This window comes from Eleginops maclovinus, chromosome 7 (assembly GCF_036324505.1).
Source record: "Eleginops maclovinus isolate JMC-PN-2008 ecotype Puerto Natales chromosome 7, JC_Emac_rtc_rv5, whole genome shotgun sequence".
Taxonomy (NCBI): domain Eukaryota; kingdom Metazoa; phylum Chordata; class Actinopteri; order Perciformes; family Eleginopidae; genus Eleginops; species Eleginops maclovinus.
This window is the reverse complement of record NC_086355.1, coordinates 9858829-9886688: the sequence shown is the minus strand read 5'-3', so window position 1 is coordinate 9886688 and position 27860 is coordinate 9858829. Positions and strand designations below refer to the sequence as shown.

General features: G+C 39.2%; 3 protein-coding genes across 5 annotated transcripts; all 3 read right to left on the bottom strand.

Annotated features, from left to right (window-relative positions):
• Window positions 1-1155: 1155 nt before the first annotated feature.
• On the bottom strand, window positions 1156-8595 carry hoxd3a (homeobox D3a). 2 transcript variants are annotated; one of them, XM_063888268.1, is made up of 4 exons: window positions 8288-8595; window positions 4467-4526; window positions 2420-2993; window positions 1156-2002 (listed from the first exon to the last, which is right to left on the bottom strand). In XM_063888268.1, the coding sequence occupies exons 3-4, from the start codon at window positions 2883-2885 to the stop codon at window positions 1251-1253; spliced, it is 1218 nt and encodes a 405-aa protein (XP_063744338.1). In that variant the 5' UTR covers window positions 2886-2993; window positions 4467-4526; window positions 8288-8595; the 3' UTR covers window positions 1156-1250. The 2 variants fall into 2 exon arrangements, with proteins under 2 accessions (XP_063744338.1, XP_063744339.1); XM_063888269.1 differs by having other exon boundaries at window positions 2435-2993.
• A 1352-nt stretch (window positions 8596-9947) lies between these two features.
• hoxd4a (homeobox D4a) lies at window positions 9948-16289 on the bottom strand. Of its 2 annotated transcripts, XM_063888271.1 has the most exons (3): window positions 16199-16289; window positions 12404-12710; window positions 9948-11996 (listed from the first exon to the last, which is right to left on the bottom strand). In XM_063888271.1, the coding sequence occupies exons 1-3, from the start codon at window positions 16238-16240 to the stop codon at window positions 11698-11700; spliced, it is 648 nt and encodes a 215-aa protein (XP_063744341.1). In that variant the 5' UTR covers window positions 16241-16289; the 3' UTR covers window positions 9948-11697. The 2 variants fall into 2 exon arrangements, with proteins under 2 accessions (XP_063744341.1, XP_063744340.1); XM_063888270.1 differs by lacking the exon at window positions 16199-16289 and having other exon boundaries at window positions 12404-13778.
• Window positions 16290-25253: 8964 nt separating this feature from the next.
• Window positions 25254-26971, bottom strand: hoxd9a (homeobox D9a). The gene is given in 3 exon segments (XM_063888082.1): window positions 25254-25893; window positions 26378-26753; window positions 26755-26971. Coding segments are annotated over 3 exon segments (798 nt in total). The 5' UTR covers window positions 26932-26971; the 3' UTR covers window positions 25254-25648.
• Between the last annotated feature and the right edge of the window lie 889 nt (window positions 26972-27860).

Below are 27860 nucleotides of genomic sequence, written 5' to 3'. Positions count from 1 at the left end.
GACTCACTTTCCTCACAACAATGAAACATCAATATCTGCAGAGCCTTTTATCCCGCTGAAATGCACTTTGCATTGGAAGCATAGAGCCGTCTGATGAGTTTTAAGATATCCTGGTCTCTAATTATTGATCTGCTCCCCCTGTTTGGACTGTATACAGTAGTCAATAAGCCTCCTGTGTTACCTGACAGTTTCACTGAGGAATTAAAATAATCAGAAACAAGTGGCGACCAATGCTGCAGGGATTTCTTTCTTTTTTTCAACAAAATGCAATAAAAAATACAAGTTTGAGCACTTTATTTACAAAATGTTAAACACAATAAAATATAACATTTCAATATCATTAAGGTTTCATAAATTTATGGATATCCAACTGAATGGAATAACAATGTAAGACAAATAAAAAATAGTAATGACTACACAAAATGACATGCTGGTGTGTATAATATTCATACTTCGATAGTCTACGTTTTGCTTTAGTTTTGACACAAGATTAACCATGGACATGTAGTGGTGTTTATACACTATCAAATGTCCCATTTATCCCAGATTTACAATTAGAAATGCTCTTTTTCAACAATACACTGCGAGTCATAGCATTTTTCAAACCCTGTTTAACCAACACTTTCAAGTGCACTGATCTGTCCAATCTTACAAAAAACTCCATACTTATAAATACTCGCATATAAACGATAAATAATGTGCAATACAAAAGTAATTAAATAATAAATAGGCTATATACTAGTACAAAAGATTATGCAAGATGATACAAAATAAATAAATAGGATGCCCGTGAGGAGAGTGATATCCTACAAAACAGACGAAATATTCCCTAAAAGTCCTTCTCTCTAAAGATGAGCTTCTACTTTCGTGATCTACAAGACTTACCTTCAAGTAACGCCATGAAATATTCAGTCAAAAATTGCGCATTGCACTTGAGAAAAAAAAAGGAAAGAAACAACTGACAACCTGCCTCTGCGCATCCCAAGATATTCAACAGAAAAGGACAAAGCTGTTATTATTTAGAAAATAATTACACAATAGCATTAATAGTAATATCAATAATACTGTAATAATACACACGACTCTCTTGGAGCGTAGTTATTAGACTAGTGAGGTAATAAAAAGAGCGCAACATAATTTTGGCACACACACGCACACACGCGCAGACACGCGCGCACACACACACACACACACACACACACACACACACACACACACACACACACACACACACACACAGAAACCACATATTACAAATGCGTGAGTTTAGGCGCTTCCTGAATCCTTCCCTGAGACGCTTGGTGAGAGGTGAGGTCTGTGTATGTGGGATGGGGATCACAGGGTCCATGGTGGTGGTTTCCTGGGATCTGAGCGGCACAGCTGTAGTCCACACTGGTGGATGAGGGGTGGGGAAGATGGCCGAGGTTGAACATGGGGCCCGAGGCTGGCATGGAATCAACAAAATTTCCCCCCACGTAAACGGGGCTGCCTTGCAAATTGGCGTTGGCAAAGCCGCCGTTGCTCTGCATGGCGTGGTGCTCGTACTCGGAGCCCGGGTACCTCTTCTGTTGCGGGATGCAGCCACCCAGAGGTGCCGTGTACGCCGCCAAACCGTACATGTTTTGCTGGGGTTTGGCGAAGGACGGGGGCGAGGGTGCGTCATAGCTGAGGCTGTTCACGTTTTGGAGCTGGCCAGAGTATCCAATGTGATTTGGGCCACTCATCGGCGGGCTCCTGTCCGGGGAGTGTCCCAGGGGAGAGTGTGCGAGCCCTTTAGACTTCTGGTCCTTTTTGTATTTCATCCTCCTGTTTTGAAACCAGATCTTTATTTGACGCTCGGTGAGATTCAAAAGATTCGCCATCTCCACTCTCCTTGGGCGACACAGGTAGCGGTTAAAGTGAAACTCCTTCTCCAGCTCCACAAGTTGTGCGCTGGTGTAAGCAGTTCTGACCCGCTTGGAAGCCGGTCCAGGTGGGCTCTTCTCATCACTCACCTCGCCAGCTGTAGCAGAAGCACAGCATCATGTTAGCCGCTTTACAGACATTTTATTACCAATGTAAACTGAGCAGATATTTATTTATTATTACAATTAACCATATTTAATGCCAGTATCCAATTTTACATTCTGATTTTAGCTCATCTTATTCTATTTTAAATGTATATAATTACTTCTTACACATATACTTCCACATTGGTCACTTGCAAGATTCTCTTGCACTATTATATATATTCTGTTTCTTTTTGCACTATTTTTTATTGTGTTTATATATTTATGTTGCATTGTTAAAGGAGCCTGGGACTTAAGATTTTCATTGCAATAACTACAATGTATTGTGCATATGACAATAAACCCTTTGAATCTTTGAAAAGGCCTGATCCACCCTCAACCCCAATCCCTTAATGTAAACAAACACGCACCATCATGATCTCTACCTGCACTGGAGCAGCTGCTGCTCTTCTGCTTTGAGTTTGTCCGGGTCTCCTTCATCCAGGGGAAGATCTGCTTAGTGAGGGTCGGTGTGGCAGTGCTGGAAGCACTGCTGGATGGGGATTTCTTCTTCTGGGGTGCAGAGCTGTTGGGGCTGGGAGAGGATGCAGACAGTGGGGGTGCCTGCTGCTCCCCAATGCTGGTGGTCTGGCTGCTGCTGCTGCTGCTGCTCTGACTGCTGCTTTGCCGCATGCAGTCCGCGTTCAGGTCACTGTCTTTGAGAGTTGGTGGCCGGACAGCAGAGGTCTGGATGGGACACACTGAGCCCTGGTAGTCATTCTCGATGTTAGACGCAGGGTAGGACTGGTGAGCAGGGCCGTAGTTGTAGGAGTCTGGTTTGGGGAAGGTGTACCCTCCAAACAGTCCAGAATTATCGTAGTATGTTGCTTTCTGCATTTTTGTGTGTATTCAAAGCCACAAAGCCAGTGCAACTTTATCCAATGGCATGGATGTTGTTGTTTATTCACGTGATTGGTGTTTCCCACCGTTGCTCCAGTCTGTGACCTACAAAACAGAAATGTGTCAGAGTCATGGGGGCAAACATGAATAACACCTTCAGTCATTACAGCTGCAACCAATGACTGTTGATATACAGGGTTTACATTCACATTAAAGCAGGAGAATCACTCTGCTTAGCCCAATGATAATGCTGCTATAGGCTAATAAAGAAACTACTGTGGCCTTCTGACTCATTTGTGGCACAGTTAAAGTTTAACTTGTGCTTAAAGGACCCTCTGGGAGGCTTTAGTGGTCCCTCAGAAATAAGCTGAATCAGCATTTGACACACATACACACAATACCCTTTTCAACAATCACAAGGCCTGACAAAGCCAGTCATGCATTGTTCCCTGCAGCAGAAATATAACCCACCAGGGCCTGCACAAGCATTTGGATCACATGTTTACACACAGATACTAATCTCCTCCACTGTTTGTTACTAATGGTAAAGGTATGTAATTCATTTTAGGTGTAAAATGCAGTTGAAATTGGTGTGTATGAGAAACAAAGGGAGAGGGATTGAAAGAAAGAGAGATGGGTGAGGGTGGGAGTTATATATTATATGAGTCTTTACACAGGCGTCAAATCATATATTTTGCATTTTGACTGGCTGTTTGGTTTTCAATCTATTCATACAAAATGTACCTTCAATTTAAATAAAACAATAACAATTCAGAGGACGTTTTGTCAAATATTCTGGATATTTTTGCAATCACATTTTTTTCAGATTATAAGAACAGCCTTTGAACTGGAAGCTGAAACACACACATATCAATGGGGCCTGTACTGTATGTTGGTGGCTTGAGGAGTGCAGCCTACGCCATGCATAACAATTGCACCTGTCAGTGTGGACCGCGGACAAAATTTATGACCGCAAATGTTATGGTCGTAAACGGCCTCAGAGAGGAATGAAAAGCAAAACAGTCCTCAAGACTTGCTGCCCTCAGAAGTGTAAAACTAAGCGTAGGAGGAAGGCAAGGGAAAGAATTTCATACTCGGCGACTTCTCACATCCAGAGGGTCGGTTTATAAGCGAAGCCTCCAGTCTGCAGCCAAACACCAAGGAGAGACACTGGAGATGTTGCGGGTTGAAAAACAAGACTGGGAATATTACGCATCGGTTGAAATGCCGGAATCGTGGGACGAAATTATGACATTTTTTCCTGATTTTACGTTTTACAATCTTCCTTTTTTTATTAGAATGTAAAAATAAATTACGTTTTTTTATTTTAATTTTTTTCTTCAAATAATGTTGGCTTTATTCATGCGGCGTTGCAATTGGACACTTTGGAATGGGACCCTGGCCTGCGCAAATAATTACTGGTACAGGCGAAGTCATTCCTCATGTCTGTGTTGGTGATTTAAGCCTCCTGTGAAACACTGTGAGCGTTAATATGTAGCCTAATAACAAATCACTCTTTCACCTTGTTAGCAGTTGTTCTATGCTGTCCACTCCCTTCATTAAAGAAATGTTACTCACCGAAATCTGCGCAATTCTCTTTTATATCCCTCACGCATTCATCACTGCTGCCTCCTCGACCTGAAGGAGAAATAAAAGATAGTTTCCTGCATTAGATTTATTTTAAAACACATTCATTATTGGATGCATACACCCAGTTTATACAACAATAATTAATGTCATGAAGCCCAATCTTCCTAGCCACTTTAAGAAAATACTTTGATTTTTATTCAATCAAAAACATTTTTTAAATTCAAATAATTCCATGATCATTAATTATTTGTATGTATTTTTGGCCTGTTTAAATAGGGTTAATCGTAAAGCTGAGATTGTCCCTGCAATAACCACCTATGACACTTTTTTTCAAGAACCTGCTTGACAGAAAAAAGGTCTTGCATATGCACTTTTTGCACAAAGAGCCAGCCAGATATTTAGCAGTCATAAGCTTTTTTAGGTGACCTTTGGGTCATTTAGCATTTGGTCAAAGTTTAATGAACAACGAGCAGTTTGGCTTCAAGTAGCCTCAACTCTCAACTTAATTCAAAGCAGATTTTCAGCGGTGACTGAAACAGACGAGAAGATGTTTCACCGACGGCAAGAAAGTAGAAATTAAACCTCAGGAAATTAATTTCATTGAATAGTTTTTTTGTCTTAGAGTTTGAAACCATCGCTGGTTCCCTGCTTGTCCCGGCTTTTTCAGGATTAATCACTTAAAATATGATCATGGAGATTTAAGATTCATTCGTTGTGGATTATCTGTTAAACTGGTCGATACTCTGCGCCTGAAGTGCTTTTTGAACACACTGGGTACTAGTAGCAGACATGGTCCTCTTTTCACACAGCAGTGTTTTTCGCCTACGCGCTGTTACGGTAAGTTTGGTTCATACAATGGGCCGGAGTCAATGTGGAGTGTTATTATCCCAGCTAGTCTTTTCTCCTGCTAGCTGCTTCAAATTCTGTCCATATTCAAGTTAAACAGCACTTGAGGTTTATTTTTGCTAGTGTTGGAAATGTTAGTTACATGCACGAAATAACTTCAGTTGACCAGTGAAATAATATTGTCTCTACTCGCAGTTGTTTGTAGAAAAATACGAGGTGTGTTTTTCTTGGAGAAAAGCTGCTCACACAATGCTAGCACCAGTTGCAGCAGAAGGTTTTGATTTAAGACTGCTTCTTCTTGATGTTGGAAGAAATTAAGCAGCTTTTCTGAAAAGAAGTATAATCACAAGTGCATGCAAAGGCGTGCTATAGAGCACATACATCCATTGTAGAAACGTTAATAATCTGTTTTCAGTACATAGGCAAAATGGGTAATATTTAACTTAAACAAATAAATAACCCACTGTGTTTCCGCAAATCAGGCTTGACTTTTATTGCCATCGCCAAATAAATAAAAAGACCATTCACATGAGTTGCAATTAACCAAATACAAGCGAGCCAAAAATGCATCCAAAATAGTAAGAAAATTAAGTATTTGCCTTTATCCTCGTCCACTTACACGCCCGGTAATCCTTCAAAACATCCGATATGAATTCATGTATAATATAACGTTGCAGGTTAACAAAGCCATATAGTTGAAACCACATAAATCACAGCAAACGCCAGTGTGACGATAAGACAACAAATTAATGTGATTTACGATCCAAGAGTCAAAAAGAAAAAGTTCCTTTCCTACTTCTTCCCTCCGAGATGGTTTTCATCCAAACGTGAAATCAGCTGAAAAGCAGCTCAATCTATCGATAATATTTGAACGCACTTTCTCAAAAAAATTATAATGATATAAGCTATATAGGGAGGTATAGCTGTGGATTACATATCTGCACGGTCGCCAGTGAGAGCGACATTAATAAGCATCACCTCCATGAGTGGAATAAATCAAATATATTTCCTTGCATTATATTAACCCGTGGTTAAAGGTTGCTTTCTGCCATGCGATTGCTTACCTGCGAATCAATTCATCATAAAACAACTTCCCTCTCAGTCTCAGTTGCTTTCCACGCAGTCTCTAGAATAAATCCTTCACCCTTTGTCTGTAGACAATGCTGTCCTAAACCTGATCTTGCTGTTTTTCAGACATTTCCATATACCAATGGAGACAGTATTCCCGAAAGATTGGAAGGACTCGCATTCAACTACCAATAAAAAGCGAACAAGGTATCCTTATTCCAGAAAAAAAATCCCTGGCAATCCATCACCCATTGAAATATACAGGAAATATTCAGAAACGATAGGCCTGTATACACATTTGGAGCTAACATTAGGATTTTGGGGTGTTTCGGAAGCTTTGTGATGACAAATAAAGGCGCTGCCTTAAAATACAAGCATATTTGTTCACGTGATTGTTCTCTTCTACAACCGAGCCTTACCTCGCCAATCCATTTTGATAAAGGGTGGCGTTTATTTCCTCATCTGAACTGTGTGAAAATGTTCCACTGCCTATTTCTTTTCATCTGCTGCTGAATTACAACTCGCCTGCACTTCAGTATTTAAACACAAGCATTATATCACATGCTATTGTTAAGGTATTATGTGTTTGCTCAGGTTATTATACAGAAAGTGTGTGCATTTTATGTAATACAGCAGCTTTTACATTTTCACCCTTTTGCAGATTTTATTTTCCAAATTTCTGCTTTAAAATAATCACAATTACAGGTCTATACCTGGCCGTAAATGCACCAGAGATAAGCCTTTTGGATCATATTTTTAAACAGCACCATTATGTGCATCGTATTTATGTCCTATTTTGTCGCCCATTAATTGCGTTGATGTGGGAGATGCATTTTTTCAAATGATTTATGAAATACAAGACTTTTTTTTTTTTGTTCTCCTTCCAGCTGGGATTGCATTGTATTCAAATAAACCACAGTATAATCTTTTGTTTGTTGTGTCTGTCCTCACGCACTGCTCAAACACAAAGAGTGAGAGCCATGTCTTCTCCTGCATTGTTTTCAATATCATCCTCAGAAATAAATAAAATAAAAAGATTTAATAACCAACAAATACATATGTTGGTAAAAGACCAGAAAGGACTGCAGGAGGATGATTTGAAGCCGCAGAGCGTCGGCTGATCAGCCGTGTGTTATTTTTGCTGAGAAGAAGGACCAGAAGAACAAGAAGAGATGCAGGACCGGTAGCGTCGCAACATATGTTCAGAGGGCAATAAAAGTGAAAGATTTACAGTTTTCGCCCGGCCCCCAACAGCCTAAACCCCTTTCAGGAATTACTGGGAATGATTTACAAGGAGGCAGAACTGTCAGCCTGCCCAAACTTCCAACACTTCTTAGGCATCCAAATCAAATCAGCCCAAATTAACAATAAAAATACTGAAGAAATGCACCACAATTCTATCAAGCAAAGACATATCAATTATAAAGTATTATTAATCTCGTGAAAAACTTTATTATAGAGATACGATTTATTATATGGAGCAATTTATGATTGTAATGTTTTCTTTTTTTCTTCTTTTTTATGTCTATTTAGTTTCTTATTTTTTTGCACTTAATTGGTAAAAATCTGAATAAAGAGTCAGTGAGCCCTGCGGAGGGGTCACACTGAGCTGTGTCCGAAAGAGCATTTATTCAGAGCGAGCACCCATAAATACATGTCACTGCCCTTTAGTTTTGACCATTTCTCCTATCAATCGTTCTCCAGACAAATGCGTAAACAGCACACACTCTACCATATCTAATACATGTGATAAAAAGAAGACATGCACACAGTGAATAACACAATCCTGCTCAGAGCGCACACATCAAAAGGTTGCAATTTATCAAAAATCACGACATTTGATATCGTCATTTACCAGCTTGGGCAACATGAAAAATGCTGAAATATTTACCTACCCAAGCATCCATCGGTTCGGATGTGTCGCTAAAGTGCGAGGCTATACGGTTGAGCCCGGTATCGGATATTATTTTTCTTGGGGGATCTCTTCAGTTTTCAAGTCTGATAGAGTCCTTGCGATTAATGACGACGCCGTGTTTCTAGGGGGACGTGCTGCATTAATTATTTAGACAATCACGTGGTCGAGGAAAAGAGAGCGGAGTGGTATAGTCTCTGGATTATATCTCTGAATGCAGACAGCGCACTTTAATATATCTTAGGGGGGTTGTCTGGCTCGGAGAGGCTCCTGCGAAAAAACAGCTGGAAATCAAATATGGCCGGATGGAGAGCAACGACGTTGTATTCCTGCACTGGGTGCAGTGTCATTGAAAATGGCACTGCCTTTGGCTCCCATTTATTGCTGCTCAGACATGTAGGTCAGTGTGGCTACACACACTGTACGGTGTAGTAGGCTGCTCTGACCTGATAACTGCTTGGGTAGAAACAGTGTTGTGATAGGTTTGGTTTTAATTCATGTTTGAATAACTGCAGTTCATCAAGACGTGATTATTAATGAATGGCTTTAAAATATAAAATGAACCAAAAGTTATCTTAAAGAACTAGTAATGTATAGTAGGTATGCTAGTTGTCCAATTGTTCTTATAACACCCCCTCCCCTCCCCCACTCCTCTCACCCCCCCCCCTCCCCTTTCTCGCTCATCCTTTCTTCAGCATCTATGTGCAGATCATTTATGGCAGGATGGTGGATCGGTGGCATCACTTTGTTTCAGCTTCTCCCTGAATCTATATGACACAGGCGTGCATTTTACACGAACATATAAGTGCACGCCTGTAGGCCCTCGTGCACTCAGCGGGATCAGACAGTGGTCACTGGGGATGAAAACATGCTGAGAGATTGTCTTTCCACATGTCCGTTTATGGCCACTATTGTTTGTATCAGCCCTGATGCTGCAGTGTGGGGGGGTCGAAGGGCAGTGCAGCTGTGGGTCATATTTAATAAAGGGGTAGCTCTTAAAGCAGGAGGGGGTTTAATAACAAATATATAGTAGTTGATAAACTGTATATGCCTACATGTAATAAACTGTTTCTGGTAATTGTAGCGTAATCTCATTTAGTAACAGGAGCATCGACTCGGAAAAAGTTTGTAACTGTCAGTTTGAATGTAGCTACCATGCCAGTAAACTTCATGTGTGTTTCTGTTTTGTAATACTGATTCATGTATCTAACAACTGTAACAACAATAAAAGACTCATGTCTTCTGAGAAACCTAAACGCAGCCTTCATTGAATAAAATCACCTCGAAAAGCTCCACTAGAGCTAAGGAGGACACGCTCCCCTCGATAAGAGCTTATGAGCGAACAATAAGACACAAACCTCGTTCTTAAACATGTTTCTTCAATGATATTCTAAAACTATGGTAGACTAATAATGCATTTTTGCTCCTTCATTTCATGTCTGATAGGAGAAGATTGAATTTAAACATGCAGCGAACATTTGGTGCATTTGTGGATGTTTTTTCAATAGGGGGTTCCAGGTCCATATGGCTCCACACGCATGTTCCCAGTGAGGAAAAACTCGTTTCCCACCAAAAGCGATTTAAAAAAAAAAGTTTTTAATGGAGTAAAACGAATGACAGTAAATAATACTTCAAAATCGACAATAAAATGTCCATGAGAAATAAGAGACAATGAAATACCTCAGTGGGCACGGGAAAATAAGATTTCTCCAAAGCATTTCTTTTTCTCGAGTGGAGAAAAAAAAATATCGCGACAAAATGCTTCTGCAATCATATAAATGCATAATCAGTAGAAATCTTTATTTTTTCGAATATACTTCTCGCATCTCAATGCACAATACAAGGTAAAAAGCATGTACAAAAATAAAACCAAAAATATTGCATATTGACATGAGACAAATGCACAAATCAGAAGCTTCTGGGGACTGATATAAATAGGCCTACTGTCAAAACACGTGTAAAAACTATGGAACTTACGCCCTGAATATTTTAAACTCTTGTTTAAGTTTGGAAAAACCCCTGCAAAGCAAAGCTAGGAGCGCCTGGGAGAGAAATGCTGCTCGTCCGGCGGGTCAGAGGTGTTAGGGTCAGTCCTGCGGCTGAAATGTGGCCCCTGGATGAACCTGCCTCTGCTGCCTTTGTCGACCTGTGGTTGAAATACCTTTTCAAGCCTCTCATCGGGAAGACTTCACAGAGAAAGACCTCTTCTTACTGGGAGAGCTTCTGGGCTTTTTTTGTCCGAAGACAATGACGGTATAAAACAAGAAATATCTGTCTTTGAAACGTGACGTGAAAGCCCCCCTCGGTTAGCTCTGTGTAAATGAAAAACTAGAAGATTCCCACATTAACTAAAGACTAAAAAACTCTGCGTAAAGCCATGCTATTAATTCACAAGAGTTCAAACATATTTTAGATTAATTGAAATCGAACGAATACTTTTAATTAAAATGTGTGCTATACGAACATGTACACGTTTTTTAAACAAATAAATAATGACGTAAAAAATAATATCAAGAAAGAAATGAACATTTGTATTCCTAAATATTCTGGATTTGATTATTTCCGATGAGAAACATCCAATATCAATTTGATGCCATGCAGGAACAAATGATCTTTTATAGTAAGACTCTCAAATGGTGCGAGAGCCTCTGAAAATGTACACTGTTTACAAAGATGTCAAGAGAGATTTATAAGGGCACTCAGAATAGTTTGCACACAGGAATGTCTTGCGTTGAGGAATACTATTTAGGCTAAGAAAAATTCAAAGTTTTATTTTACAAAATAAGTTAAAACATATAAGAGTCACAAAGAAACGTGAACTGAGATTCAACGGGGTTTTTGCAACTTACGAAAGTAGGTTGGGTTTGGCGTGCTCTATGCAAATAATAGTTCCTTCAAGTAGATATAGGCTTTTTTTTAATATATTGTGCGTTTAATGTGAGGTTTGAATAGGAAAAAAATAGAAATAACCTTTGTGTGTGCGTGTAATTTGAACCAAAGGCTTCCCTGTTCTGAATAAAGAGATTCGATCTTTAAAACCAGCGTGAATCCACGTGAGAAGAGCTGGAAGACTTTGTTTAAATCCATGAAATCAGCCGAGATCGCTCATTAAATGTCCTCAGTTGGGTAACGTCCAAAAAAAAAAAAAGCAAGAAAGAAAAGTTGGTTTCGGGTTTTTTTGTGTCTCTTTGAGGAAATTAAAACACGAAAGAGCTTTCAAACCTCTCACTTATAAAGACTGATTGATTTTCTGACTCTTGAGTCAACACTGCTGGGGTCTTTTTTGTTAAATAAAAAAAAAATCTAAAAACATCATCAGTCCATGCAAAAGTCAGATGAAACCTCTGTCTTTTTTATGTACAGTTTAGGTCTAAAAGGGACCATCCTCCTCTCTTATAACGATGTGATATCAGTCTGGTTGTCCTTCTGGAGGTTTTGCAGATGGCTGGAGGTTGGGGCAGATCTGCCTTTGGTGTTGGGTAGTTTGTGATCTTTCTTCCATTTCATCCTCCTGTTTTGAAACCAAATTTTGATTTGCCTCTCGGAGAGACAAAGAGTGTGGGCAATCTCAATCCGTCGCCGCCTGGTCAGATACCTGTTAAAATGAAACTCCTTTTCAAGCTCCAAAACCTGCTGCCGGGTGTAAGCTGTCCTGGACCGTTTGATGTCGGGTCCTGCGTAATCCGGGTTCACTAGAGGAAATAAAAGCAAACAAGAAACGAAGTCACCAAATGTCACCAATGCAGCATGCAGGAATAAACAATACAACAAGAGGAGTTTCTCTCTACCCGAGGCGCTCAAACTTTAGGAACATTAACGAGGAATCGAGAGCAGGAAGCAAGAGCAGGAAATAAAGCGTGATTTTTAACTGAATTTAAGTAGATTAGCTGCCGGTTTTAGCACAATTTACAGCCGGTCAATACGTGGTTTCAGTAGCTTTCAGGCGCTCACCTAGCGGCCTATTTCCTGAGCTATAAAAATTTATGACTTGTGTAATTGGCGAGGCCTTTCAAAGACTCCCATAAATATTACACTGAGTGATTTCTAAAGTACATGTCTCAATTGGTCCATAAGAGAAGAAGGAGAAGAAAAGTCTTACCAGTAGTTACGTGGACTTTCTTCATCCAGGGGTAAACTACTGCAGGCTGCTTGGACTGTATCCCATTTTGGCTCTTTGTGTTTTGCTGCTGTCCACAAGTCCGGGGTCCGGCCACTTGCACCGGGGGGCCCTGCTCAGTCTGTGCGCTAAAAGTGCTGGGTCGGCTGGATCTCTCCTGACCCTGTGGCAGCACTGTGGAGTCCTGCCCAGTGCTGCAGCTGAAGGGCTGCTCCGGGTAGTTTGACCGTGGGTAGATCCCTGGATGCTGAAAGTCTGTGTCCTGCGCTGGACCGTAGAAGTCCGAGCCCTGCTCAGGTATATAGTTATTTTGTGAATATTCCTCGCAGGGAGGAAATTGGGGATCCACATACTTAGAGTTCACCATAAACGAACTCATGGCCATTAATTTCTGAAGGTAGAAAATACTAATTTTTCTCGAGTTGTCTTTTTTTCCTCCCTCCATAAAGCCCTCCTACTTGGTGTCAACTGAATAAAGTTAGTGAACCATGTGACCAGATCAGCCAATAGAGGTGATGCTGGTTAAGGAACGGGTAAACATACAACTAAAATCAATTGCATCTCATTCAAAACACACCAAAATTATACCCAGGTGGAGGAAAAAATATATATTATACTGAAATATCGGCGTCCACATCTGGATAATGAAACACGTGCTTGAAAAAAAAAACTGGAAAAAAACACAATTTCAATGTTACATCAATATACACCGTTATAATTACATATATTAAATATTATTGGAATCATTAACTACATGAGGTTGTTTTATCAAAGTAGATATAAACATATATCAGTTTGTAAAGTGTAACTTGAAGGCATGGTGTTCAACAGAGAAACCAACAAAAGATACAAAAAGCCCCTCGGCATAAAAGCAGCGAATAATGACTGAGGACAATTGATGGACACTGTCTTTGTCAAGAAGGGGTCATCTAAAAGTTACACGAATCTCATCACTTCATCTGCTCCAATCCCTTTGAAAAAACTGTCTCAGGAGCCTATTGGCCAGCCGCAGCAGCAGCCTCTGGGAATCAATAATGTAGACACACAGACCCTGAGGAAGAAGCTGCAGCTGGAGTGCGCTGAGGCTTTCTTTAAGAACATCCATTTGGTGTTTTATTCTAACACGCTGGGTTATATATAAATAATTCCTAATTAAATTAGTTCTCAGGTGAAACATTAAGTGTCAGATTTCCTTAAAGCCTATAGAGTTTCAACATGAGCCCCCAAGAGCTCCTGTGAAGTATATCTGGTGTTGTCAGATGTACTCTCATTCATAAACCTATACACTGTCACCGGAGCATCTGACAGCAGGTCAGGCACCTAAACGTCGATAATAAGAGGGCAACAAGTTCTTGGATCGAAGTTTTTTCATCGACCATATACTCCCCTAGAATCGAATCTGTGATTCTGGTTTTATCACACAAATTCGGTTCTACAGGGTATATATAGACGACGGCAAGCAAGCGACACTGCACACCTTTAGAGCATTTTAGCCTATAACGTGGCTCAAAGAACCAATCTTAAATGGCATACTAATAGGCGTCAATTGGGTAAAAACACAATATGAATAGGTCATTTCTTTGCTTAAAGTAAGCTTGAGATTAAATCAAAAGCCATGTCAGAGGTTGCTTCTTAAAAAAAAGAAGAAACTGAAAAAAATGATCGGCTACAGGCTACTTTTGCGAAGAGATATTGTCAGTTAAGGCAGCAAATGACAAGCAATAGGCATGGAACGAAATATATCTGTCAGTATCTCAGGTGAAACCAGGTTTCTGTGCAGTGGGTGTTTTCCCTCATGGTCCAAGTTCATTATTGGAGACAAAACCATTCTTCAAATTATATAAATATCTTTACACTTTAAAGAGCTGTCACCTTTCCAAAGCTCATACTCAAAGCCTTGGCGAAATAACGCACTAAAGCTATAAACTCATCACCAGATAAGCGTAGGATACTTACTGCCTTATGTAGGGCAGCTTATCCTCAGTGTGCCAAAAGATGAAGCTAGAGGCCACAAAGGTCAAACAAAATCATTTACAAAGTTATCAAAAAGTTCAATTATTTCTGTCCTGGTGACAGCTCAAAGGGTGCAAAAGTTTACCAATTGCCCGCCAGCCATTAACCAAACCGCCATGTCGGCTGCTGCTTCAGAGACATCCTTACAAAGGAATTAAAGCTGAGAATAGAGAAGAGAGGCTTGTTATTTTTGCAAAATGACCAACAATCCAGTTAATATTATTGTCCAAACATAAAACATTTATATTATATAAAAAAATACTATTGTGGGCCTATTTATAGCTGAGAGTCTTTAACAAAAACAGTCTTACTTTCTTGTGGCACATTATTACAAGTTGAGTCTGTTCGATTTAAAAAAAGAAATACTGTTTAACATGTGTTTTGAAGCACATTTGGCCAAATGCTTCACGTTATGTGTCAGATCTGGAAAAGCTTCTAATAAAGATTGAGCCAAAGATTTAGCTGTATGTTTTTCTTTAATAAGAAGATGTTAGATTTTAATTTAGCCTATTGTTGAGTGGATGATGCATTGGGTTTAGCTTTGTGCTACGTTTTTGGCAATAGTTTAAATTTCAGTTTTAGTTACATTTACAAGTTAAACTATACAGGCCTCCAAAATGTGAGAATACAAGGGAGATCAGCCAATGAGATGTTGTTTATGTCTATATTATTTAATTTTTTCATATTATAAAATAAATATAATAGAGACTTTAATGTTTTTTCTCCACATGTACATTTCAACAAGAACATGAAATATTCGTTTCCATCAAGGGATAAATCATACAATCGGAACAAAATTCGTTCCTGCACTTCACATTTCAACATGAGTGAGACAGCCTGACCTGTCTTTCACCTTCCCCTGCTAGTCCTTCAGACGGGTCAAAGCCGAGGATCACAACAAAAGAAAGATAAAGTCAGCGTTTCCCGGCAGCTTGTGTTAAAAGAAGGGCTAACTACTTTAGCTCGTCTCTTTTTCTCAGTACACTCACAAGCTTTAGTATAAAAAATTGTGAGTTTGGGAGCCACAGAAAACACGAGGCCTATTTAATCCAATACGGGCAAAGTAAGGGAGCGTGTTTTGACTGATAATAATAGAAAATAAAGCTTAGGCCTATATTCACTGTTAACTTTGTATTTTGTATTATTTAACATTTTTTACAAAGTATGTGTAACATTGAATGTAGCAATTGATCAACATATAACGGCCTTAAGAATAAATACATTAGGCCTATAGTGAATAAAGCAGCAGCGTACAGATTGGATATTGTAACCTCAATGCTTTTTTTAAAGTTATGAATTCATTTCAATGTGGTTTAAGCTGCAACTACTCGAACGAATTGTGAATTGTTAACTATACAAAAAGGCACATTCACGTGTACCATTCTTATTGTGCCTATGAGACATTATGCGTAATCCTTACGGAATTTACAACAACTCTGCAGACAACAGGTTGATTTCTCCGCCTCCAAGCATATAAGAACACCCAATGCTAACAAGCAACTATCATGTCGCAGAGAATCAGACCAACAACATGAGGAACACCGTCAGAAAAAGCATCGATTGATTCTTAAGAGGTTTAAACCCTAAACCCAGCTCAGTAATAAGATTAAACACGATTTCCTGCAGTATCATCCAGCTATCTCTGCTCGTCTTGAGCGCGCACTGTTGCCGCTTTTAGAGGCAGGAAACTGTGCAGCCCGAGAACTATGCGTGTGACATCACTGCACGCCCATACTACGAGCATAATGATAAAACACAGCTTACCACACAGACCGCCAAACAAACCACACCGAGGAACAAACGCATCCATGCTGGAGGAAAAGTCAGCCTATGGCACAAGAACCTCGCCAGGTATTCCAACCCATCTGGACGCTCTTAATACACAATGAGAATTATATTTTGGCTTGTCAAGTCCCGGGCCATAAAACAAACTTTAATGGCATCACGTGTTTCCTCACAGCCACTCACAACACCGCGCAGGCTCATAAATAATCCTCAAAGTTGCACTTACTCAATAACGGTGATTACACTGATGTGCACTGAGGAAAAGTCGTAGAAAGGGAGGAAGCTGGAAGGATAACTGCCATGATAGACATTGAAACATATGGCAGTGGGATAAAAACATTAAAAAGCCTTCGTTTTTTAAAATGTATTGGCTGTGTTGTTATTTGGAGGCAAATTAGTTACTTAAGCAATAATTGAAAAATAAGCACATTCTTATAACTGTAACTCTGACCATTAATATAATAAGCTTATTGTGATCCCCAGTTATTTTTATTCATCCCTTTATATCACTCCTTATTGGACAGAACTGATTATACCATTTGTCTGAAGCCTCTTGACCTCCAAAGTGTTGACAAAACAGCAAACATGCATCAATGATTTGTCTTCAAATACATTTTTCTCCCCAGTGAACCTGACACAATAAGACTGATGTCATTGCTTCCGGACCAATCCCAGAGTGCAGAGCAGCTTTGCTCCTCCTACTCCTCCCTTTCCTGTCAAACAGCAGAGGCGCTGATGATGTTGAGGTTTGGATGGCTGCCACTGTGGGCAGGTATGATAAATGGAGGGGCATCAAATCAGAGGCCTGTCACTTTTTACATGCATGTCCTCATAAAAAGTTATTTCCCTGGAGATAATTTGAGCGTAAAACCTCGGCATGACCTCCTGGGTGTTTTAGTGGAGGCTGCACTCGCATGTTTCCTGCTGTTAGTTGGTTCAGTGTTTCCTGTGGTTTAATGACTTGCATGCAGTGTAACGCTAGTGAATTAAGTTGATATAAGTTTAGCTCCATCAGCTTTCCTAAAGATCATTTCCTTCAGCATCTTCATCATTATGAGGAGGATGTCCAACTCTATATGATCTGTGAGAAGGTTGCTGTCAATTAATTTTGTTCAACAAGTTGTCTCTGGCTATAATACCCTTCTCTGATACATTAATAGCAATACACAACTGTTTACCTTTTGCTCAAATGCACCCATTGGATTTGAAGAGCTCTGAGGGAAAAAAAAAAAAAAAAAAGATCCGACACAAACCAACCTGAAGCATCAGAACAGCTGATCTCATTTGTAAATACACATATATTTTCCTGGGTAAAAATAGTGACTATGTTAACACATACCACTTTCAAAAGTGCACCAGATCACATGACCACGTCTCAGCCAATCACCGTGCACGGGCTCCTACTAGTGAAAGACTGCTGAAGGGTGCGGAGAGGCTGATCGTTGGGCAACAGCGCCTTCTGCTGGCATTTTAACGACCTCCCCCCTTTTCCACTGTAAAAGATTTCCTTCTCTACAAGTAATTTATCATATGTTTGATGGAAAACGATAGAGATGAACAAGAATTTAGAAATGTCACTTCAAATGCAAATGCGTGTGTTCAAATATCCTTTGATATGGGCTAATGAAACCTGATTTAATACTTCATTATCATAGTTGTCGAACAATAAGTTGCATTTGAAGCTCGAACAATTGTCCCATCCTTTTGCAAAATGTGTGTCTTGATTTTTTGAATCTATATATATGTAGACTTAATTTAAAACACAGTGCCATGGGAATATTGGCATGCTGTTTTGATGTTATAAATAATCCTTAAACAGATTAAACTAAATAAACGTTGTTGCTCGTGATGACGATGAGGATGATGATGATGAGGATGATGATAACATAGATCAATTAAATGATTCATTATTATTTTAAGAGTAGAAAACGAAAATATATAATTAAATACTACAAGCTATTGTATCTTTTAGCTTTCATATAACTTGATAAGAAGAGACATTTGTTAACAAAGATCTCCCTTTGTCATAATGTTGTAAAAGAGTCTAATAATGGACTTGACTGTGTCTCTGGGGGGATTTAATAAGCTACATCCACTCATGAAAGCTGATATCAGTTTAAATGTATTTTCCTTGGCCTGCGGTCAGATATTGTCCTAAATAATTACAAACACAGAAATGATGTAAGCTAAACACATTGTCGAATAAAAAAAAAAGACACAGAGTGAACCCTGTCCAGTTTCCTCAGGCTTCTACTTGTGCCTCTGTCCCAGGGTCCATTTTGCCGCATTGCAGTAAGGCTGTAAATACTTTCGCAGCTGCCTGTCAGGCCACAGTGAAATACTGTCTTTGTTCAGTTGGCCCCATCTCCAGGCAGCTGAAAACGGCTAGTAAAACTCAACTTCTACTGCCAAGCTTGCATATGTAGAATATAGCAAAGAACATTTGTTCTATGTATTATTTTAACAAAAAAACAAAAAGCTTGTGAAAGTATAGTGGGGTTCATCAGAGCAATGCAGATTTGTCTGGCAGTTAAAGAAAAGTAAACTGATATAACTTAGAATTCATAAACTGAGTAAAATAAAAAGGCTTGTCGGTGTGCAAGAACATACACTGAAAACGAAATGGAGAATGTTTGGTTCAACACATGACGCCGTTTTCTGATTCATTAGGGAATAACTGTACTGTGTTTCAGATGAAACTGCTGAAAACACCACCACACTTTACTTCCACAAATAGTTATTCTCTGCAGATTTTTTTAGGAGCCAAAATCAAAACACTCCCAAGAATTATGTACCATTAGATTAAGTAAAATACTCATCTATAATTCGTGTAGAATAATAGCCATAAAAGGCACATTTTTTAATAAACATTACCCACATTTTCTTCGTTAAAAGTATAACACTTTTTACTTCAATACATCTAGCAACATGGGAAACCACCAAATTACCGGAGAGTCATTACCCTGCTGCTAATTTACATGACTAATACAAACAGGAAGCTGTCAAACACATGCAGACTCCCGGGCGTTATTAAAACTCATTATCACACAGAAAGCTTACCTATAGCCGGGATGTAATCCATGTTTATTCTTGGAGGATTACCTATGCACTGCATTCTGCTAAAGCAGTGAAGAGCCAGTGCTGCTGTGTGTATGAGGAGGTTAGATGAGTAGAAAGTTGAAACGCTCCTTTTGTCATCCAGGAAAATGACCTGCGCAGTGCTTCAGATAAGTGCTGATCAGACGTTTATGAAACGAATGCAATTTTTGAGAAAGCAGACAGTGGCGTATCGGTTTGAACGCCATAGACGCAGAATGCAGTGGGAAAAAACCGCCTGGGAAATCAGGAAAAGAGCCATGAAGACGTTCGCCTCTCACACATGACCAGTGGCATCCAATGACAGGCGATGGAGGCACATAAAAAGGTCTATTACCAAGTTGTAAATTGTCCTCTCACAAAAAGGAATTTCGACTGCTAGAGCTCTCTCCATCTTTGCGCATAATAACAGAAGCCCCTCCACGTCCTCTTGAGACAAACAAGAGGGGTTTTCCCCCTGTTTTTGTTTTTATTACTCAACCTTAAAATGTTGCAGTTTAAAGGGCAAAAGGAGCAGTTTAGCTTCATCATAATGTGCATTCGTTAGTATAACACAAAAACTAAAAAATATTAGTATGTAAAATGTATTCTTTCTCCGATGATATAGCAACCAATCATGACGACGCATTGTTTTGCACAAAATGGGACATATTTTAGTTTTTTGTAACTTTAAGAAACATTTAAAATAATCTTTGCAAGTTTTTTTTTTGTTGCGTAAAATAGAAGTTTTGGCATCAATAAATGGATGTTTTTCTTTTTCCTTTATTTTTTAAGCTGCCTGTGCACAATTAGTTAACATTTGACCTGATAAACCATGTGGTTCAGGGCAAATTTAACTAATGCTGATGAGGTAATGAATATAATAAAATATATCCTTAAATAGTGTATGACTTTTGACATTGGCCTACTCCTTTGATATTTAAACACATACGACAAAATGTGTTTTAAATTGAGTGTCTGCACATTGTCCTCATATACGCGCTCTAACAGGCCTGCTGTTATTCATAAATATGGAGTGAAAGATATCAGGGAGGAATAAATTATTACATATGACGAATTCTTACGCTTCTGACCTCCAAGACTTAAAAGTTAAACATTACAAACTGTTGTCACGTCCATGTGTATGATTATGCAGCAAAAAGAAAAAGGAATTTCTTCATTTCATTCTTGTTCATCTGGTGGCATACCAGAGTCAGCACTGTGCGATTTATTGTCAGGCTATGGCCCAGTCTCTAGTTTCCTGTCTTATAGCTGTGTGTGTGTGTGTGTGTGTGTGTGTGTGTGTGTGTGTGTGTGTGTGTGTGTGTGTGTGTGTGTGTGTGTGTGTGTGTGTGTGTGTGTGTGTGTGTGTGTGTGTGCGCGCGCGCGCGCACGTGATGTGGAAGATCAGGGTCATTCCAATGGAGGAAATACAAATCTTGGATTATGCTCGCTTTAGCCTCGGTGCAGAGATACAGGACTATTTGTCTGTTGATTGTTGTTACATGGTGTTGCCATGTTTTATTTGAGGTCACTAATTGTAAGCGATTGATTATGTCGCACTGGATGAATGGTATTAGCGTCAGTATGTAATACGGTGGTGGACCCTTGCACACTAAATTAATGATGGAGTGCCAAACACTAATCTTGCAAGCTAGCATTAGCCTCTTTGCCATTTCCTCTCACAAATGGTGTCTGCTACAGGCCCGTAAAAACATAAAGATGGTTAAAAGCAGCACAAATGAAAGAAAGAACTACAAGACTGACCCAGAGTTATTTGATATTGAAAAAGAAAAAAACAGAAAGATATGGGGTCGGTGGGTTGAGGTGGTAAACTACACACACAGCTGCAACATTGCTACACACCAGGACTAATAAAGATGTTGCAGCAACCACGACAACACCTCTCAGTCTGCTGGGGTTTTCTTTCGTCCTGCCAGCTATTGTACGGGTGTTAAATTCATATCCTAAGGCTTGTTTTCAGTAAATCCGCTAAAATAAAAACAATGATGTCTGAAAAGTGAGTTTAAATCAGCAAGGAAATGTAACACGTGCTTTAAAAAGAGAAATGCCGAACAGGAAAGAATATGTTGTGGTAATGGGACATTATCAATCTGCAGACAGGTAATACGGTTGTTGTTTTTTTTCATCACAGAAGTCCAGTTGTTCTTTCTGCGCGGTCCAATTCTTCGCCAATCAAGTCAATAAAATGTAGAAGGTGTTTGACATTATGGTTGCTCAGATAATACACAGAAACCCATGGATTTACAACTTTGAACAGTAGTATATGTAGCCATGGAAGTAACCTAAAGATAACACAACTGATACATGCAACACTTGAGTTATTATTACTAAGCAGAGCACTGCTGATGTGTCAGTGTTAAGGACAGATTCTAAATTCGTTATTACACAGCAGCAGATCCATCATCCACACCCAAGCATTCCACACTAATGCAACATTATTGCATTGACGTTCCATACTGTGCTCTACTCTGCATAGAAACACGCTGTAGAAAGTCCAGTTGTCTGAACTGGTGCGTCTCAATTCACTCTGTAGCTAATACGACTGTTTGTCAAATACTTTAAAAACATTACAGTTAGTGTAATTTCCGTCAGTGAGTGATAGGAGGCAGATTTAGTCTTTACGTAAAATAATGGAATATATCCAAGTCAAATGACTGTGCTAACATAGGCTACACATTGTAGGTACTATTATAAAACGTATTTAATTTCGCTTCAGAGTGAAAAAACGCTTCTGCTTGTTCAATCACATTCATCGCGTACTTCGAAGACAATTTTGCCAATAAAACATGATGGATTACCATCTTGTTTTAAAAGTTCATTATGTTAAAAACAATTAAAGAGTAAGTTACCTTTTAGATGCACCACTGGTAATAGCCTTTAAAATAAAATAACAAAACAGCTAAATGAGTATTTTTTTTACTTGTGATGCTTTAAATAGCCTATATGCTGATATTACCTATAGGGTTGACTTTTTCTCGTATTTTCAATGGAATGAGTGGTACAGGCTACTTTTCTGTGTTCAGGAAGAGCCCGGATATTAGCCCGAGTGTGTTCCCAATCAGTCACACACACAGCTCATTTTCACAGCTCTTATTTTCAAACAGCCTCCATGCACGGAAATGACACTGGACAGTGTGAATATGGACCACAGCACCGGGTGTGACATGACTGTAGCTAATGACAACAGTGAACCCCCCTCATGACCTGGAGAGGAGGCGACACATGACTGTCTGTGCAGCAGGGATGGGATGGACATGTTGACAGAAATCTCCCTTATATCACAGAAAAACATATCTAGTTATGATGTGCATGAACAGCGTTTAATCATCAAGTCATCTTTTTTTTTTAGATCGAGGAGGGGAACATCGTAATTCGGGGTTCAAGTTTTCAGACGTGACACTCCAAGTCACACAAAATCAATTCAAGATTTCTTGTAATTGCTGCCATATTTTGTATCCATCCAGTTACTCTAAAAGTTGCCATAACTGTCAGTGTTTGATTATATGAACAACTGGAAACCTCATGACAATCATCACATTTTATGGCGAAGACTGAATGTTCGCTTGAACTCCTCAGGACAGAGCTACAGGCACTACTCATTGCAGACTGAATGAAACACAGCAGCAATAGTAAGAAAAGCAGCCCCTCTTTATTAACATATATTAATACAGGATGCATTTTCATTAATGCCATAACCCTGAGGCTTGGTCAGGTTTACATCAGATGGAAATACAAAAAGTGTGTGCCAAGTATAGTTTTAAGTTACATAAATTCTAATTATATAATTGTCTTTCTTATTTATAAACGCAATGTACTGTAGCGTATGATTCTAATCATAACAATGGGTTAATTGTAGGGTTAAATAATGTGTTATTTGGGTAGGATTTCCCTTGTGGGGCATAGGTTTTTTTTTTTTTTTTTTAAGGCCAAATACAATACAGCACCTATGTGCCACCGATAAACGATTTAGTTTATGTCAGTATTTCTACAAACATCCAAAATATGAAAGGTAAATCTGAGCATTTGGAGCGAAAATAAAACGACAAGGCAAAGTGTCGCTGCTGTGTTTAGTACCTCAAATAGCCATACTATTCATAAAATATTAGGCTGTAATATTTTCATTAGCATACCTTACATGAACACCGACAGACTTACTTCATCGCCATTTCCAATAATAGGGGCTATGGCGTTCATTAGGAATGCATTTATAAAGCTAGGACTATTACTGATTATTCCTGTCGTTTTCTTCTAAATATGAGAATGTATTGAGTCTGCTTCTTACCTGTATCATTTAAAATCGGCTGCTCCTTTATGCTATCTATTTCCGGGGTCTGAAAATGACAAGATAAACTATTCGACATGAATTCACAGTTTTAACTGTTTAAGAGACGTGCTATTTTAGTTTCTTACCTAATAACAGATGTGTATTCAAGTTGTATTGTTACTCTAACACTGCTCACCAATTCTTGAACTTTAGATGTTCACAAACTAAAAATCTCCAGTTTTATAAAGCATATTCAAAGATAAAGCCATATAGTCTTTGTCTCATTTAAAAATCTTCCATATAAATTAATAATGCATGTTGCATAGCGTGGCCCATGTGTTGCCTGTGTGTTCAAGCTGTGAATGAGTTGCTGTATCTGAGACTAAAAGACCAATATCGCCCTCTAGCGACCTCATTACTTTTCAAGTGTTGCCTAATGCTCTTGCAGAGGTAAACAAATTGTACTTAGTCCTTCCAAATTTAGAGTTCTTGCAATGGTTTGACTACTGCAGTTCCAAATGTGATCATTCCTTTATTAATACAAATTTAGTAATCATCCAAAATTATGATTTCGTTTGTTCGTTGTTTCCTCTGGTGCAGACAATGTGAGCTAAAATAAGGATACGTCTCTGGTTTTACATTTCAATATAAAATAAACCTACAAGAAGGATAAACTCCGTCGGACATCAGTCAAAGTTAAGTTTTTTTTCTTTTTTTCCCATCGGTGGGAAGTGCAGTTGGTGAATAAACGTGACCATTAAGGTGGGGGTGATTTCCTCTAAAACAATTCATCGACCAGACACCCCGTGGAAAAGTGTCTACATTCTGTTGGTCAGCAACAGACGCAAAAGCCAGAGATAAAGAGGATTTCAAAGGAGAGTGTAATTACTGGCCAGGACCATAAAGTCATTTAGGCCAGACGTCTAGCCATTTCTATAGCTTTATTGGACCACGTTTCTTCCTGCTTTAAAGTAATTATTGGTACAAGTTGGACAATAAATTGGAAATCCGCCGCAACACCTCTCCCAACCGTACACACTTTTTTTCTTCTAAGTTTCAATCCACTGTTTGGAAATTAAAGTGAAATTTAACAAAGTAAAGACAGATTTAAATGGATATAAGAGAACATTTATTTGCACATTTGTTCGCTGCAAAAAAAAAATATATATAGGCCCCTATATATATATATATATATATATATATATATATATATATATAAACTATTTCGTTAAATTGTGTGTTTCATGCTCAAAGAATGCAGCTGTAATTCGTGCTTCAGTAGTCTTACTGAAAACAAGGTTTCAAAGGATATGTTTGATCTTTTTATTCGTCAACTAAAATAAGCCTACTTAAATAGAATAACCCAGTATGGTAAAATCGTGCCGAATATGTAAAATGGATTCATGTTAAACAGGTCATCCACGCATTGGTGTTGATTAAAATTTTTAAATTGAGTTGGTTTGTGTAAAATAAAAAACGCAAGCCTATATTTCCCTTTGTCACACATTATGGGCAATCATTTCAAAACAGAAGCCCAGAAAATGTATCAATGCACGTTTTACTGACGAGGTATCTCCGTGTGTGTGTGTGTGTGTGTGTGTGTGTGTGTGTGTGTGTGTGTGTGTGTGTGTGTGTGTGTGTGTGTGTGTGTGTGTGTGTGTGTGTGTGTGTGTGTGTGTGTGTGTGTGTGTGTGTACCGACCACAAACAGCAGTCAAAGTAGTTCAGCTGTGAAAATGTTTTATATACAACTCCAAATTCTTAACAACTATAAAAGCAATACACATAGGCACGTTTCATAAATCTGACAAACTGCTTGCGGTTGAGTGTAATACAGAAAGTATCACAAGAAACAGTATTTGAAGGGTCATCTGTGAATATCACCAAAACAAATACCGGCACATGTGATGTGTTGTATATTTGGCCAACACGTTATGACACGAACACGCAATATTACACTATATCTAAAGGATCTAAAAATGAAAATGGCTACCGGGGCTCCTAACCAAAATTAATATAATTCTTCAGATGGCTTCCTTGGTACAAATGTGTCAAATGGCTGTGATTTTATAGTAGATCCTTGCCGCTCCTCTCTCTGTTCATCTTCTTCATTTTCATCCTCCTGTTCTGGAACCAGATCTTCACTTGTCTCTCGGTTAAACTCAGTATGCGGGCCACTTCATAGCGTCGGTCTCTAGTCAAATACATGTTGTACAGGAACTCCTTTTCCAGCTCTAAAGTCTGATATTTTGTGTAAGGGCATCGCTTCTTTCTCGTGGAGCGTGCGTGAATCCAGTTTGCTGAAGGGTTGTCTGAAAAACAAATATAAATGAAGTATAGGACATGTTATAAGGATGTTTTCATTTATTTCAAAGTTTAATAAATGTTTCTTAAATTAAGATTCTGAGATCCGTGAGCTCACTGGCGTGTTTGCAGGAAATCAAAATGAGAAATCGTTGAATGTCATAGATAATGCGTAAAGAGGAGTATTTCCATTAGATGTTTTCCTGTTTTTACTAGCAGGTCAAATAACATAATAGATAAAGTAACATATCTATATATCCCTAAAGTCATCTCATGTAAAATCTCAAATAAAGGAGCAATGTTACTGTTTAGGGCGTCCTATGACAAACTTTAGGATCCCCTGTAATAACCCGAGCAGGGCGGGTTTTTCCCTTTCGGAGCCGAGGTATGGTACGAGACACTTTTATAGGTTAGTAAAACCTCCAGTTTTACACACCCAGCTCATACAGTTCTTAGGGTTGTAAATCAGGATTAGCTTTTTGGTTTACTTACTTTGGTCAAGTTGTTGTTGTTTCTCTTCTTTGGGCTCGCTGTGGCTCGAAAGCTCACTTCCACTGTGCTCTTTGGTCGCCTTTTCTGGACACTCCGATACTCCACACGCGAAATCAGCGCCGACTGGCCGAGCGTCTGCTTCTAACGAGTCGCCCTCCCTAGCTTTCGGTGGCAAGACCTCCGGCTTTGTCCCGTACGGCCGAGTGCTGGAGTGAAATCCGCTGAACGAAACGTGGTTGGAGATGGGGTCCATCCAGGAGCGTACGCCGACATATCTACCGTCCGAAGCGGGGAGATGGGACTGGTGGTGGTGGTGATGGTGTACGTATGGATGATAAATCCCCTGCGGGTGAACCGACGACCAAGACGACGAAAAAAACGGCTGACTTTGGCGCAAAATTGCAAGAGGAGAAGTCTGCGTTGTCCCCGGCACCTGGCGGCCTCGGGGTCACCGTGTGCGGAGCTTGAAGAAAACGAGCACCGTAAAGATCCTCCGGTTCCTGCCCCATTATAGCGTCCACATAGCAGTTACTGAGAGTGCCAGTGGAAGACATTTTTTGATCTCTTCCTACTCATATAATAAGGGTTGCACTGTTACGGGAAGCTTCCCTCTATGAACAATCATAGTATTTTTGCTGGCCTGCATCTACAGGGATTGGTTACACGCGATCACGTGGTCATATTTACCAATACAGCGAGTAAATCAATCCTGCCCTTGCTCTCTTTTTTTCCTCGTCAGGTTTAATTTAGCTTTTCATTTCACAAATAATAAAAAGGCCCCATCAGATGTGACTGGAGGGAGAGCAAAATCGCTCAAATGAATTCAAATTATTATGTTTTCTATTTCTTCATTTGCGGGTGCTACAGCAACCTGCAACAATGCAAGCAGGTCAGAAAAACGAATAAGACACATTTCCCTCCCACAGTCAAACACCCCGTGCCTTAATGTTAAGGAAAACTCCTCTAATATCGTCCCAATACCCTCAATGCTTGTAAAATGCTTTATAGACTTACGGAGTCCTCGTAAAATAGATGTAATAACATGCTGTAAAATAACAGTCGCCATTTCCGCTCACAATGCAGTTAATCCATTGTTAATAATCGGCTAGAAAACCTATTTTCAGGGTTGTTTTAATTTTTAAAAGCTAAGCCGGAAACGCTAGTAGTGAAATAGTTGTATTCATTCAAAGGAGGGCAATAATGTCTTTATGCATCAATAAATGTTTTATGAGGTGCGTGTGATTATACATGCCGTCAATAAAAAAAGGAAAGACTAGGAGAAGCTTAGTCAATCTGTATGTTGCTATATGGAAGGTGTAATTTAACTTTAATATACATATAGCCCTTTTTTTTTGTAGCAATATCATTTTTTTGGCTTGTTTGGAACATAAATTGACCTTCAGTCCAGAGAAATTTGCAAGTTCCAAATTGGCAAGAGCCAAGTATTAGCTCAAATCTGCACACTGCAAATCCGACTGACGTT